Raw genomic sequence first — 14,008 nt, 5'->3', positions numbered from 1 at the left:
ATTAGTAAAATTTGTTCAGCAGAGTGTGGACCTAAAATAATATCCTTCCCACAGATAAAGCTAAGAAACTGCGTGCAAGCACATTGAATAGGTTCCCTCCACTAACTTCAACACATTTCACTATTGTTTCTCTCTTTTCAGCATTATAAAACAAAACAAGATAAGACTGTTCACTCATATAATTCAGAAGCAATTTGTTCTATTCAGATTCACGCCAAACCATCAAGGGTCTCTAAGATATGTCTGAAGTAATGGGGAGTATCTGCTTCATTAATGGTAGATCTTGCTTATTAAACCTAGTAAACTATTTGAAAAAAAACACCAAATCTCTGGATGAAGATAAAACAGTGCATACAGCCTATCTTGACCTAGCGAATGCTTTTGACACAATCCCTCACTCAGGTATCATTGAGAAACTCTCCCATCAGGGATTTAACCCTAACGTCACTAGATGAGGAGCCAACTGGCTTAATGACAGAACACATACTGTATCACACTACTTAACCTGAAGGAGCAACTTATCCTGTAGATAGGTTCATAGGTTAGTACTAAGCTAACTGCCCTTGTGGGCCATTTTAAGCCATTTAACTACAGACACTTCTGAGCATGTTCCCTACAACGCCTTTTCACTGAAATTGAGGAATATTGTGAGGAACTGGAAGAACATTTTGGTGGGACAGTTTCTTTTAAAGAGATGTTAACAGGGTCAACAGCAGTCATACTGTTAACATAGTGTATTTTGATCTATCCAAAGAGTTTGGTACCATACCCCATACAGGTCTCCACCAAGGCTCTCTACTAGTACTCCTCAATTAAATTCTCTGATCTCGAAACTAAGAACAAGGACTTCTTGTTAACTAAGCAGATTGCTATAAACTGGGTCTTGGTGTCAAGATGCCCATAACCTATAGTAAGAACCTCCTAGATAATACCTGGTGTACTGAAAATAGGTTCAAATGCAAAGTAGAATTAATATTTCATTTGGCAAATAAACCCTAACTTTATCATATAGGCAATACTCATGTACAAAACCAAAATGTAGTCAGAGACCTTGGTACCTGGGTTGAAAGTTCCCTCTCCTTTAATCATTATGTTGCAAATGTAGTCAGAAAATCCTTCTGCATTGCGCAGCTAGTAGCCAAGTGTATATCATCCAGATATAAAGATGCCATTTCTTCCTTGCATTCGGCACTGATTAGACCGGTTATACACTACAAAGTCATCTTTCATGTAACTCACTCTACATATCAAACAACTGGAGAAGCCCCAGAGTTTCCAGACTAAAATGATTGTTAATGAATAAGACAATTTCAGCAATAAAGACCCTGAGCTACAAAGGAATCTAGAAGCTCTCTCCCTTTGCACAGTACTTATTTTTGAGGGAAGGTCTATACTTTGCTTACCATACCCTGTTGTTCTTGATGTTCTACATCACTGCAAGTCTAATAGTTTTGGAAGCACCAAATTCAGGGACCTAAATCTTCAGCAGATGGATGGAATATAATAGAAAAATAGATTTATTGCTCAGTACCTCCCCTGCTTGCGTTCATTGATGTAATCCATGCTAAAACTATATGTTCCCACCTGCTAGAGTCTTAGCAAACCATTGTCAGTCTGGCCTGCTCAACGAAGTTTTACTTACAAATGCATGTACTGATCTTCTTTAATCATCTAATTTGTGAAACTACTTCACCTGTACAAACTTGTTTTCTTAAATTTTATCTACCCATTTGTTTTTAATGTGCATTTTGTCTTATATGGTCTGTGCAAGGATGAAAATATCTTTGGATGAGACTCTAAATTTTCCAACATTCTCCAGTTATGAGGATCACCATGTGGGCTGTCTGATTTTGCTGTGCAAAATTGAATGAACGATGCCAACACACTGATTTGGCCTGTGTACATCTTGATACTTTTATCCCCATCTTGCAAAGACTGCACAGTTCTGCAGACCAGTTGAAAGCGCACTAACAGAATTTAAATTTTACTCTTAAAACTAGAATGGTGACTTTAGGTTGAGGTGGCATTTCTAGAAGTTTCTTAAAGTTCAGAATATGAAAACATTGTAAAGTAAAAAAGCACTGAAACTAGGGTTTGTGTCAGCCAGCACTAAAGCCAGAATATTTCAGCATATGGATGAGCATGATACAGTTTGAATGTTCTTGCATATTTAGATGTTGGACTTGCATTCTTATTCAAAGTACATTAGGGGCATTACTGAAACTGCATTCATATGTTTATCTTAATTATAGGCTCATAGGTGATTACTTGGCCAAAATCCCCAGGGAGACATTTTTAAGCCTTGCAATGCTTTTCAGATTTATCAGACAACGTTTGATGCCCTAAGATTATTTTAAGGGGGTGTATGTAGGTTTGGTCATGTGTGGGCAAGCATTTACAGGCTGCCCTGCTTAGTAGACACCAAGTTTGACAAATATGCCAGTGTGAAATAAAAAACTCCGCAGTTAACTTTTGCTTTATATTAAGCAGCAATGAATAAACATGGTCTCTCTGTAAAACACCCAAGATGAAAAGAGTTTTAATTAAAAAAACAAAGGCTTGCTTCTACCTGATAAAAAGCAATAAGCAACTCTGAAAATGCATCTATCTGACAATCAAACATATCCATAAAACTGTAGCTAAAAATCAGCACTCACTACATTCCTTATACTTACATTGACTGTTTTTAATTAATCTCAAACAGGGATACGATAACATACCTGTGCATCAAAGACAGTGCAGTGCATAAAAAAACTGAACTACACTTGCAATAAGTTATGGCTATGAAGTAGAAATTAGATAAATGATGCAACTGTATAAATGCTAAAGCAGTTAACCCACAATTTTAAGCAAGAAATGGAAAGTATGAGTTGAAATTTGCATTTGTCAGAACCAATCTGTCAAACATTTTTATGCAATTGTGACTCAGAGACCACTGCTAGCATAAAGTACTGAGCTGGAAATGTACAAATGTTCAATTTCATTAAACTGCTGGAGATACTGGAGCTAATTCCATCACATTCACATGGGAAAACTGTTGGGAGGAGACAAAGTACATTAATCTCAATACAAATTCCACCTTCTACACTACACTTATGAAAAACACAGACATTTTATCTGCATTCATTCTCATATAACTGGATATGGACAACTTGAAATTAAGGCTTCCCCCTTGTATAACAATATCTAACCTATTCACTTTCTGTATATATAGCCATATAAAAAAAAAATAGAACATAAATATGTTTAATATTGTTTTATATAACGATGCATCTCAATGATGTTTATAGATTGCTTTATAGAATATTATCCATAATTCAAATGCGATGGATCGGAGTTTATACAAATGTGACTGTATGCATTAAGTGTGCGAGTGTGTTTGTATTGAAGTAGTATTCTATGCTAAGTATGTCATGCTGTGATTATGTGAGGTTAGGTAATACATGCAAATTATCATTCAAATGGTAATAATAAAGGGAAACACTGGTTTGGAAGTTAAGAAAATTTAACATATAAATTCATACACTGTTATGTGACCCTGACAATGGTGTGCTTAATGTTCACCACATCATCAAGTAAAAACATGAAAGCTTTTGAATACCTAAAATGTATGATGTGATCAGAAGTGGTAATATACTGCATGCCAGAGAAAAGTGTGTATGTGTGTGCACGTCTGTGTGTGTGTCATAGCTCTCAACTTTCCATCTTCAAAATGAGGAACACTAGCCTTCATAATGTGGAACAAATGGGCAAAATGTGGAACACATACTAATGGCTTACTAACAACTTCACCTAGGAAGGCCATAGGATGGTTACAATATGCTGGTTTTACTTATAGAAAAGATCTTTTAATGAATGAATATGATTCATTTCTATTTACCATGGATTTCACTTAAAAATTTTCCTAACACTGAATATGTGACAGAGTCTTTCACTGTGGAGCATTGAGGAACTTTGAGGCACATGAACTTTTTAAGATCCCAAATGAGGTACGTTCCTCATAATGAGGTACACTTGAAAGGTATGGTGTGTGTGTGTGTCTCTGTCTCAGATCATTCATTTAGTCTCCATTTCATCACTGTGCACCTCTAAGCAAGTCACCAGGGCCTCGACCCAGTTGGACAACCAGATTAACAAAATATGTAAATATAATATGTGCATATTCAGGCAATATTTATTTAGACTATAACAATGAGTATGATGTGTGCAGATGTAAATTAAGGAAATTAAGGGAGTTTGTAATTTCAGAACAATGTAAGTATTCAAGAACCTCAGAAAAGCAATAGTTAAAAGAAATGTGCCATGGCAATAGCAGGGAAGTTTTGTACCAATTCTAGATCACAGTTCAAAAAATAAGTGCAACATTTTTAAATATGCAGTGTTATAGTTTCACAGTTCTCCTGAACATACCACCAAGACTATATATGCATGGAATGTAGATGGTTTAATTTGACATCTGCACTGTAAACTCTTTTTTGATGCAATATCTCAGAATCTGTAGACAAACCTGACCAACAACACATCCTTAAATACCAATACTTATTTTACAAAGGGTGAAGTTTAACACAGCCTAGTGCAGGGTGCAATTCAAGGTTATCCTTCTGGTGGGCAAAGCTTGAACACTTGAGCTTCGACTGCTGGTGCTTCTACTTGCCAACCTGAGATACAGGTATAAAGTTCAAATGTGCAACTAAATGAAGATACGTAAGTCTTAAAATCTGCTTTGTACTTCTTTCCATGTTCCAATATTATATTATTATTCAAACCTGTTTAGGCCACAAAACAACCATAAAGGCTCTGTGCAGGAAATAGTCCAAAATCCTTTATTAAAATGAGAAAGATTAGCGCTTTTGTTCAAACTATGTGAACTTCCTTAGATACTAAACTTGCAACATTCCAATGTTTAAATACATTAATAATTAAACCAATTAAAACAGCAAACTTGTTGAGTTAATTACCATATCAACCCTTACAAATAGTGCATTCATGCCTTTCCTCATTAAATCCAGCACCAAACTAAAGTATTCTAATGAACATTGCAAAAGCCCTTTTCAACACATTTAAAACCCAGTTATCATACATTTTATAAAAAACTTTTACATCTATATAAAAATAATAATTTGAAAAAATAATATATATGTATATGTGGGAGTGCTACAGAATCCTGAAAGCCCAAAATCCTGAGACCAAAATCTTGAAAGTTGAAAATACTGAAAACTCAAAATACTGAAAACACACAGGATACCAACACTTACTATATTCCAGCACAAGTACATAAAGAAACATATTACCCTTCAACTATACGCAGGGGGAAAGCCCCCCTGAACCCCCCCGTGTGGGGGGCTGCACCCCCCACACCCTCTACTACTTAAACATATCAACTCCGAGATTGCACTTCACTACACTAAGTGCAATCTCGGAGTTGATATAGTTAAGTAGCAGGGGGTGTGGGGGCGCAACCCCCCACATGGGGGGTGCACAGTGGATTGCCCCCCTGCTTATACTTGGAGAAGAGTAATATCGTTTGTGTTTTATTTGTTTCTGTATGTACTTGTGCTGGAATATAGTAAGTGTTGGTATCCTGTGTGTGTTCAGTATTTTGTGTTTTCAGTATTTTGAACTTTAGAGATTTTGGTCTTCAGGATTTTGTAGCGCTCCCATATATGTATATACAGCAATAAATATAAATACATCTTAAATTTTAGAGTTGCACTGAATAGAGGGAAAATCAATCTTAAAAATGTAAAGAATGATGTTACAATAAAACAAAATAGCTGATGAATTCTGGGGCAGCTGCGGTAGTGCAGAGGTTAGCATTGCCACCTCACAGCAAGAGGTTCACCGGTTTGATCCTTGGCTGGGGTGCCTTCTGTGCGGAGTCTGCATGTCCTCCCTGTGGTCATGTGGGTTTCCTTCGTGTGCTCCGGTTTCCTCCCACATCCCAAAGACATGCTGTAGGTGGATTGGACACTCTAAATTGCCCCTAGGTGTGAGTGCATGTATGTATGTGCCTTCTGTGGAAGGTTGGGCTGGCAACTCAACACCGTAAAACTCCACTACCAATCATGAGCAGACAGGTGATCCACTGTGGCGACCCCTAACCGGGAAAAGCCAAAAGAGGAAGAAGAAGAAAATAACTGATGAATTCTCGTATTCCCTATCTGTCCAAGGCTTTCAGTCTAAGCATACAGTAAACAGAAATATATTCTTTCAAGCCTGCCTGGCCATGTTGAGGCGTTCAATTTTAACTGCCGTAACAGCTCTTTTTTCTCAAGGTAGAGAATTAATAGTTATTTTATTTTAACGTAACATACTTTTATCATTCTTTACATTTTTAGGACTGATTTTTCCCTCTATTCAGTGTAAGTCTAAAATGTATGATGTATTTATATTTATTGCTGTACATATATATACATTATTTTTTCAAATTATTATTTTTATATAGATGTAAAAGTTTTTTATAAAATGTATGATAACAGGGTTTTAAATGTGTTGAAAAGGTCTTTTGCAATGTTCATTAGAATACTTTATTTTGGTGCTGGATTTAATGAGGAAAGGAATGTATGCACTATTTATTAAATTGACATGGTAATTAACTCAACAAGTTTGGTGTTTTAATTGGTTTAATTATCAGTGTAGTTAAACACTGGAATGTTGCAAGTTTAGTATCTGAAGAAGTTCACACAGTTTGAATGAAAGCGCTAATCTTTCTTGTTTTAATAAAGGAGTTTGGAGTACTTCCAGCACAGAGACTTTCTGGTCATTTTGTGGTCTAACCCAGTTTGTATGGTCTTTTTTGGCTGCTTTTTCATTATTCAAACCTGTAATTTACATATACTGCAAGAGCAAGTAATTTAAAATACTTCATTGTAATATTACACACCTGATTTTTGTTACTGCTGCAAAAGTGTCATTTCAAAAATTTGAGATGCATGTTCAGCACAGCACAAATGAATTACAACAGACAGTATCTGAAAATTATGCCTCCCATTTCATCATCTGAAAATGTACATGCTTTGCACTTTGAGAGAACACCGAACAAGTCACAGAGCTATAACATGCATGTGAAGTATTAACTGCTGCTACTTTCAGAAATGATCAGTTCTTGCAGCCATACACAAATAAGCTAGACAGCTTAAAAGTACCATATATCACAAGGAAAACTTTCAAAATGGCTGACTGCTCATTCTCCCCTAGTACAGCAAAGGAGTTTGCTTTAGAGGGCCATATTCAAATGGCAACATAAACCCGAGTCTGTTGCTGCAGTATGAAGGAAACATCAGAAATCAGGTTATATACTGAAATGTGTTTTTATCAATGAATAACAACTTCTGCTCGGTACAAGTTAAAGCAAAGTAAATTCAATGTTCTGAGCAAAATGTAAAGGGGGAGGAGAGAGCATATACACTGGGTAGTATAGCATTAGCCTTGCTTAAGGGTGAATAATAGTACCTAGTAACCCAGCCTGCATACAGACTAGAACAATGGACAGCAGAGGTCAGCAGTGACTCAGTCACATATGTCCTTGGCATAATGGTCCAGTAGTTCTTTGCATGACACCAAGATGTTTTCCCAGGGTGCTTTCCTTGTACGTTGTATTGTGTAAGCTATGCCTTCTACAGCACAGATTGTTAAATGGAGACATTACAGTAGAAGAACATACAATTTTCACACAACAGCACAGACACAAATGTACGCAAGTAAACTGGAATAAATAAATAAAACTTTGCAAATAAAGAGACATATTGCTTTCTGGTTTGAGTTTCAGCCTTTGTTCAAGTCTGTAACCAGAGTTTGCACATGGTTTCAGCATGCTTATGTCTCCCAACTATTTTTTTTATTAATGCTTTCCACTATTTTAGGGATAAGACTGGAAAATGAATGAGGGTATGCTTCATCATAAAGTTATGCAGATGGATGTGAAAGCCCACTGAAAACCCAAGTCATTTAATTGCCAAGATAAAAACAGTATGATGCTTTTAAATGGCTACCAGTGTTCAGACTGAGTTATGTTTGTTTCTTTACTTTAGACTTGAAGAGATTCTGGAGAGCAAGACAGCTCTGCTACAAGGCTTTCTTAGCAAATACTCTTGTTGGAATAGTATTAACAATTCAGAGTTGCAGGGAAGGAAGAGGCCAACTCTCCTTGGTAAACAAACAATGATATTCCATACACTTCAAGAATAAAATGTAGTATTTACATCACCACCACTAACATTTACACTTCATAACACTTCATCAGATCATATCACAGCTTACCTTCAGCATCGGACACTTCAATCTGGATACTGTGTGCTCTTAGGGGTACTTCTGTCCCAGACTTCCAAGGCACATTTGAGCCATATGCTTCACTGGTTTTATTCTTATCCTCATCCTTTTGTACCACCTGTATGTTACTGTTAGATGGAGATGAATCTATTACTGTTTCAGCTTTCAATCCACTTTGTATCACTGTTGACTCTTGTAAACTGTTGTCTTGTTTTGTATCATTTAGTGTCTTCATAATGCTGCCTAAATCTTCAGAAGGCAACTTTTCTGTAGACTTTAAGCTCAAATCCAGTGACATTGCAGTGACAAGGTTCTCAGATCCCTGCATGTGCCCTTCTCTGCTGGGTTTTAGGTGAGAGTCTGTTTGCTTGCTTGCATCTTCATAATTATTTCCTATAGAACTGCTATGGCTATGGACTGACTCATTAATGGTTGTTGGAGTCACGTTACTGAATACCATACTCTGCATATAGGTATACCTAGGGCTAACAACTGTAAAACTTTTGTTGTTTGTAGGACTTGTGCAGTCTGTCTGATTATCATCTTTTACATTTTGTTGTAAATCAGAAGGTAATTTCTCTTCTTCCAATACCTCTGCAACAGCAGAAGAATATTCATAACCTTTGTCTTCTGTGTGAGGGACAGAGTCTACTGACAGAAGTGTAGTTTGCTCTAGTGTGCTATTTGTGTTACCAGATGGTAATTCATGAGATTCTGAGCTGAGAGGAGAAGACTTTATCAAGTATGGCTTGTAAGACCACTGGTATTGAGATGTAGAGCCTTGTAGATCCTTACTTTCTTGGAAAATGTTAGAAGACTCAGTAGCAGCTGTCACGAATAGTTCTGACTGCTTATCAGATGATGCAGACTTATTCCAGCCTACCATCTGTTTGTTTTCCTCTACTGAAAGCACCTTATCAGCATCCAGCTTGTGAAGCTGTACCCGATCTGTGAAATTTAAATCCTCAGTTCTGATCAGCTTTGCAGAGGTTGTTTGAGGCAGCTCAGCTGTAGCAGTCTGGTTGAATTCAAACACATTTGGTTTGACCTCATCACCTAATTAAAAAACAATAAAAATTAAAAGTGTTATTTAGCTTATTGTTCATACTTCTGCATTATATACCATGAGAATGCATAGAACAAGCTGCACTTGTTTTTAGCCACTCATGTCAATGGTTTGCACTTAACTTGCAAAAAAATCACTGATTCGCTTACCACTGACTCCACTGCCTTGTCCCACTATCCTATCGCTTTATATTTGTTTGGCTTTTATTAAATGGGCATTGCCACTCAGTCAATTGCTCATTTTCCATAGAAGTGCAAATGCAGATATATATACACACACAAGTATCTGATAAGCATTAGGACACAAGCTGGCAGTTACATAGAAAATATGATAAAAATATAGCCAATGAAAATTCTAACTTGGCGGGTGCACACAGGGCAGATATATTTACCATAGATGATGATTCTTGTGGGTGGGTACAATGCTTAGCAATCTTTTACCTGTTTGGATGTAAAGTGAGCTCAGAGATGTAGATAGCATTCAGTCTGGGGAAAGACTGCTAAAAGGTTGATATGATTCATGAAAATATGTGATCTCGGTTAGTCAACTGATATGCCATTCTTTTCTGTAAGCAGGCAATTTGTATGTGATTCTCTGAATGGATTTTACATGTATTTTTTCTGCATTATAAACAAAAGGAATGCACTGCACTTGAGGCATTCTTATGTAACTGAATGTACTATATAAAACACATTATCATAAGAATGCAGATACCAGCTGAATTTAAAGATAACATTTCATGCTAACAGGACTGCTTTTGTGATGAAGGAAAATAACTTAGCTTTAAACCAAAGGGAAAAAAAAAAGATTAATTCTGAAAAAGGTGAAACACTTGATACTGGGAATAAGAACCAACTATTAACAGAGGGTGAACACAGGACAAGAATCTTGCAAGTAGGATACTTTTGACACCAAATCTACTTTTTAGAAATAAACTAATACAAATATATATTTATATAAGCAAGTCAGACCAACACAGTATAAATTATATCTTCCTGTCATGAGTGTGCCATAACTACATTCTGGTATTACAAATAATTATGTATGCGGTACTGTATGTTTAAAATAAATGTCCCATCTTGTCAATCAATATCAATGAGTTACGATTGTATACGTGAAGTTGTCCAACAGTAATACTAATAATTCACAACTTTCACATTTATATCTAGTATTAACAGGCCTCACAGTAAGACGCTGTCTGGTTCGATTCTCAGCTAGAGCGTCTTCTGCGTGGAGACATGCATAAATGGGCGTACCTTCATTGAAGGTTGTGCGTCAGGGCTGGTAACTCGGCACGTAAAAAAAATCAGCTACCAATTATTAGTGGACCGGAGTTCCGCTGTGGCGACCCCTAACTGGGAAAAGCCGAAAGACACAAACAAACTAACAGAATGAAAGACTGACCTTACAGAAACCTGGCATTACCTTACTGAAACCTGGCATTATTGGGTTATGGATTTTTTTCTTTTTTTTCCCCCCTGCAGAACACCCCACAGTATGTGACCCACCCCCTTTTACTAACTCCTCCCTGAATCTACTTATACCAGTAGGTACATTTTTAAATTACTAGTTAGGCTGCAACAACTGCTCTCCCTGTTAATGTGTGGTGTGCTCGCCACATAAGTGTTTAATTTCAAACATTTTTGCACTGTTACTTTACTGCTGCCTTGTATATATGTTTCGCTCCATGCTGTTTTGTAACGTAGGAGCCTTGCAATCTTTGTACAATTGGCTGTTACTGCATAGCATTCTTTTATCAGGGCTTAACAGCACCAACTGTGACCTTCTTTGAATATGTGTATTGTTGGCTTTCATTTCTACTAAGTTGCAAGTGTGTCGCATGTTGTTCGCAAATAGCCAGGGACTATTTTTTTAAACGGTTTGTAAGACAAGGACTAAGTATACACTAGTAATTTGTAGCACATGCAAAAATTGGTCACAGGTGCTTATTATTGCTTTCAGAGTCTACATAATATATAAATGTACTGATCTACATTATAGGTCTTTGTATGCAACACTTAGTCACACACCTTATAAGAACTAGGGGACAAAAAGGTAATTACTGTATTTATATCTCTGCCATTGTGTTTTTTATTTCTGCTAAATGACCTAATATCTCAGATTGGAAGCTCCTATGACTACACTGCCTAAGGAGGCTAATGAACTGCACCACTGTATATAATGTCTGTTGTGCTCTTCCGTGACCTCATGCTCTGATGTAATAACACTGAACTCCTGTATAACTAGTGTTTTAAATTTCCTTGATTCAGAATTTAATAACCTCAGGTAGATAACTCTGTTCTAAGCATCTGTATCATATTCCACTCTCCTAAATTTGTTTCTTTCTCTCTGGTATTTTTCAGTTCCTGTCCACCTAAAACGGCTATCCCCTGAAACTGGCCGAGGTGCTCCGATAATCAACACCTCTACTATCGTGGAGCATTCATTCAACAAAGTACATCCTCCAGCAAAACAGTCTACTGTTTTTAGTCTTCTTTAATATAACCATAGACTGTTAAGTGGTGTGCACACTAAGTGCACCTCCCCATTACTGACCAGGCATTCTTATCCTCTTTTGGTACTAACCTAACAGAAATGGTTACAAAATCCAGCCTGACAATTTGGACCACCCACTAACATTATGCCTAGCTTTAAATATTTTTTCACTCTTTTTTTGAATCTGGGCCTGCCATTTATTTTGTTTCTACCCACTGCTTCCAGCGCCTAACACAGGGCATGTGCATCCCAACTAAATTGGACAAAACAATAGCAGATGTCACATTCACCTGTAGTGCTCCCGATTGTCTTATGTTTGCTTTCAGTGCAGCTGTGCTCTGAAGATCCAAGTTCTAGAAAAATGTATTCATAAACAGCTCCTTCACTACCTCTTGGAAGAAAATCTCCTTACCCCGACACAACATGGCTTCTGCCCAAAGCACAGTACAGCCACTGCTTTAATAGCTTTCACAAATTCCATTGCGATCTCCTGTGACAACAACAAACTAATCTCCTGCTTGTTTGTCGACTTCCCCAAAGCCTACAACACCGTCTGTTGTCACCAACTACTTCTATCCAAACTTTCCACTCTTAATCTTTCAGACACTGCTCAGTGTTGATTCTCTAGCTATCTCTCTAATAGACTCCAAGCTGTTAAATGGCAATCCAGCCTCCTTCTTTTCTTACCTGTTCAAACTGGGGTACCCTAAGGCTCCATTCTCGAGTCCGTATTATTCAATATCTTTACTAACGACCTATATTCTTCCTGCCTACTCTTCTCTGTAATACAATATGCTGATAATTCTTCAATCATCTCCACCTCTGATATTAATCTCTACACCCTCACCCAGGAATCCTTGCTGTCTGTCGAAAAATGTCAACTCCAACCAACTGCTGCTTAACACAAAGAAAACTAAACTTCTATTATTTCTCCCTAAATCTCTCCAATACCTTATTAAAACTAACTTTACTGTCTCCTCTCTAAATAACACAATCATCTCTGTAGAATCTCGCACAAAACTGTTAGGAGTCATTGTCGATGACCAGCTAAAATTCAACCTCTATATTTAGCAATGCATTAAAAAAGACGCATCAAAAATTAGGCATGTTATGCAGGCATAATAAATTCCTTACTAATGCTTCCAGATTATCTCTTGCACAGGCTTTTCTACTCCCAACCCTACTCTGCGCTGCCCTCATCCTCACGTGTCCAAGCTAACCTATCTAAACTGGAAATCACCTATAACAAAATTGCAAGATTTACCACAGCCAACCCTACCTCTCTGACCTGCCTAAACCTTGAAAAGTCTGCAATGGCTGGAATTCCATAATCAAATCCAACTGCTCCAACTTCTCATGGCCCATTCCATAATTTATGATCCCACTACCTGCCCTTCTCTGTTCACCCTCATCCAGCCTCACACTTCCAACCGGACTCTCCACAGTTCCCAACACCACCTTCAACAAGTGTATAAACCCGATAAAAACATTGGTAAACTCCTGTACCGCTACTCTGTGGCCAACCCTTGGAATAAGCTCCTACTCCCTGTTAGACAAATCTCTAACCCAATCTCCTTCAAAACTACACCAAAGGATACTCTCTGTTTATCTTGGACTTGATCTTGCAATGATCCAACATAGTATCTACCCATACTCTTCCACTATTATGGTACTAATATTCTTCTGTAATGTCCCAGTCTGAAAAGTCTCCTACTGTATGCAACACTGAACCCTATGATATGGAATTTACAGACTTTTTACTTGCCTGCTGGTTCATATTACACTTACACATACCACTCATGGTTTTGTTGGTCTTTTTGGCTTTTCCCGGTTATGGGTCGCCACAACGGAACTCCGGTCCGCTAATGACTGGCAGTAGATTTTTTATGGTGCCGAGTTGCCAGCCCGATGTCCAACCTTCAGCGAAGGCACGCCCATTCACACATCTTTCGGATGCCACTCAACTGCATTTTTCCCAATTATGTATATTGTAGTCTGCTAGCATGTTGTTTCATCTCACTATTAGACACCTTGTACATTTTATTGTTCTTAGTGGAGTCAATTGTACTTCTCCTAGTTTATGTATAATCCTCCGTACAGTGATTACTTGTTTCTATTTTTGATTGTATATTGCTAATTTTATTTATTTTACCTTATGTATAATCCTACGTACAATGT

General features: G+C 37.4%; 1 protein-coding gene across 3 annotated transcripts in view; it reads right to left on the bottom strand.

The window, feature by feature from the left end:
- The window catches only part of LOC122804506 (synaptotagmin-like protein 2), a 3,492,381-nt gene that overhangs the window by 1,981,354 nt on the left and 1,497,019 nt on the right, over positions 1–14,008 (bottom strand). For all 3 annotated transcript variants that reach the window (XM_044074423.1, XM_044074432.1, XM_044074438.1), the window contains one exon: positions 8,260–9,324. In XM_044074423.1, coding sequence (XP_043930358.1) covers positions 8,260–9,324 — 1,065 coding nt within the window. The remainder of the gene's footprint in view (positions 1–8,259; positions 9,325–14,008) is intronic.

This window comes from Protopterus annectens, chromosome 1.part1 (assembly GCF_019279795.1).
Source record: "Protopterus annectens isolate FY-2018-M chromosome 1.part1, PAN1.0, whole genome shotgun sequence".
NCBI lineage: Eukaryota > Metazoa > Chordata > Ceratodontiformes > Protopteridae > Protopterus > Protopterus annectens.
Note: the sequence above shows the minus strand (reverse complement) of the source record. Positions and strands in the feature narration are given on the sequence as shown.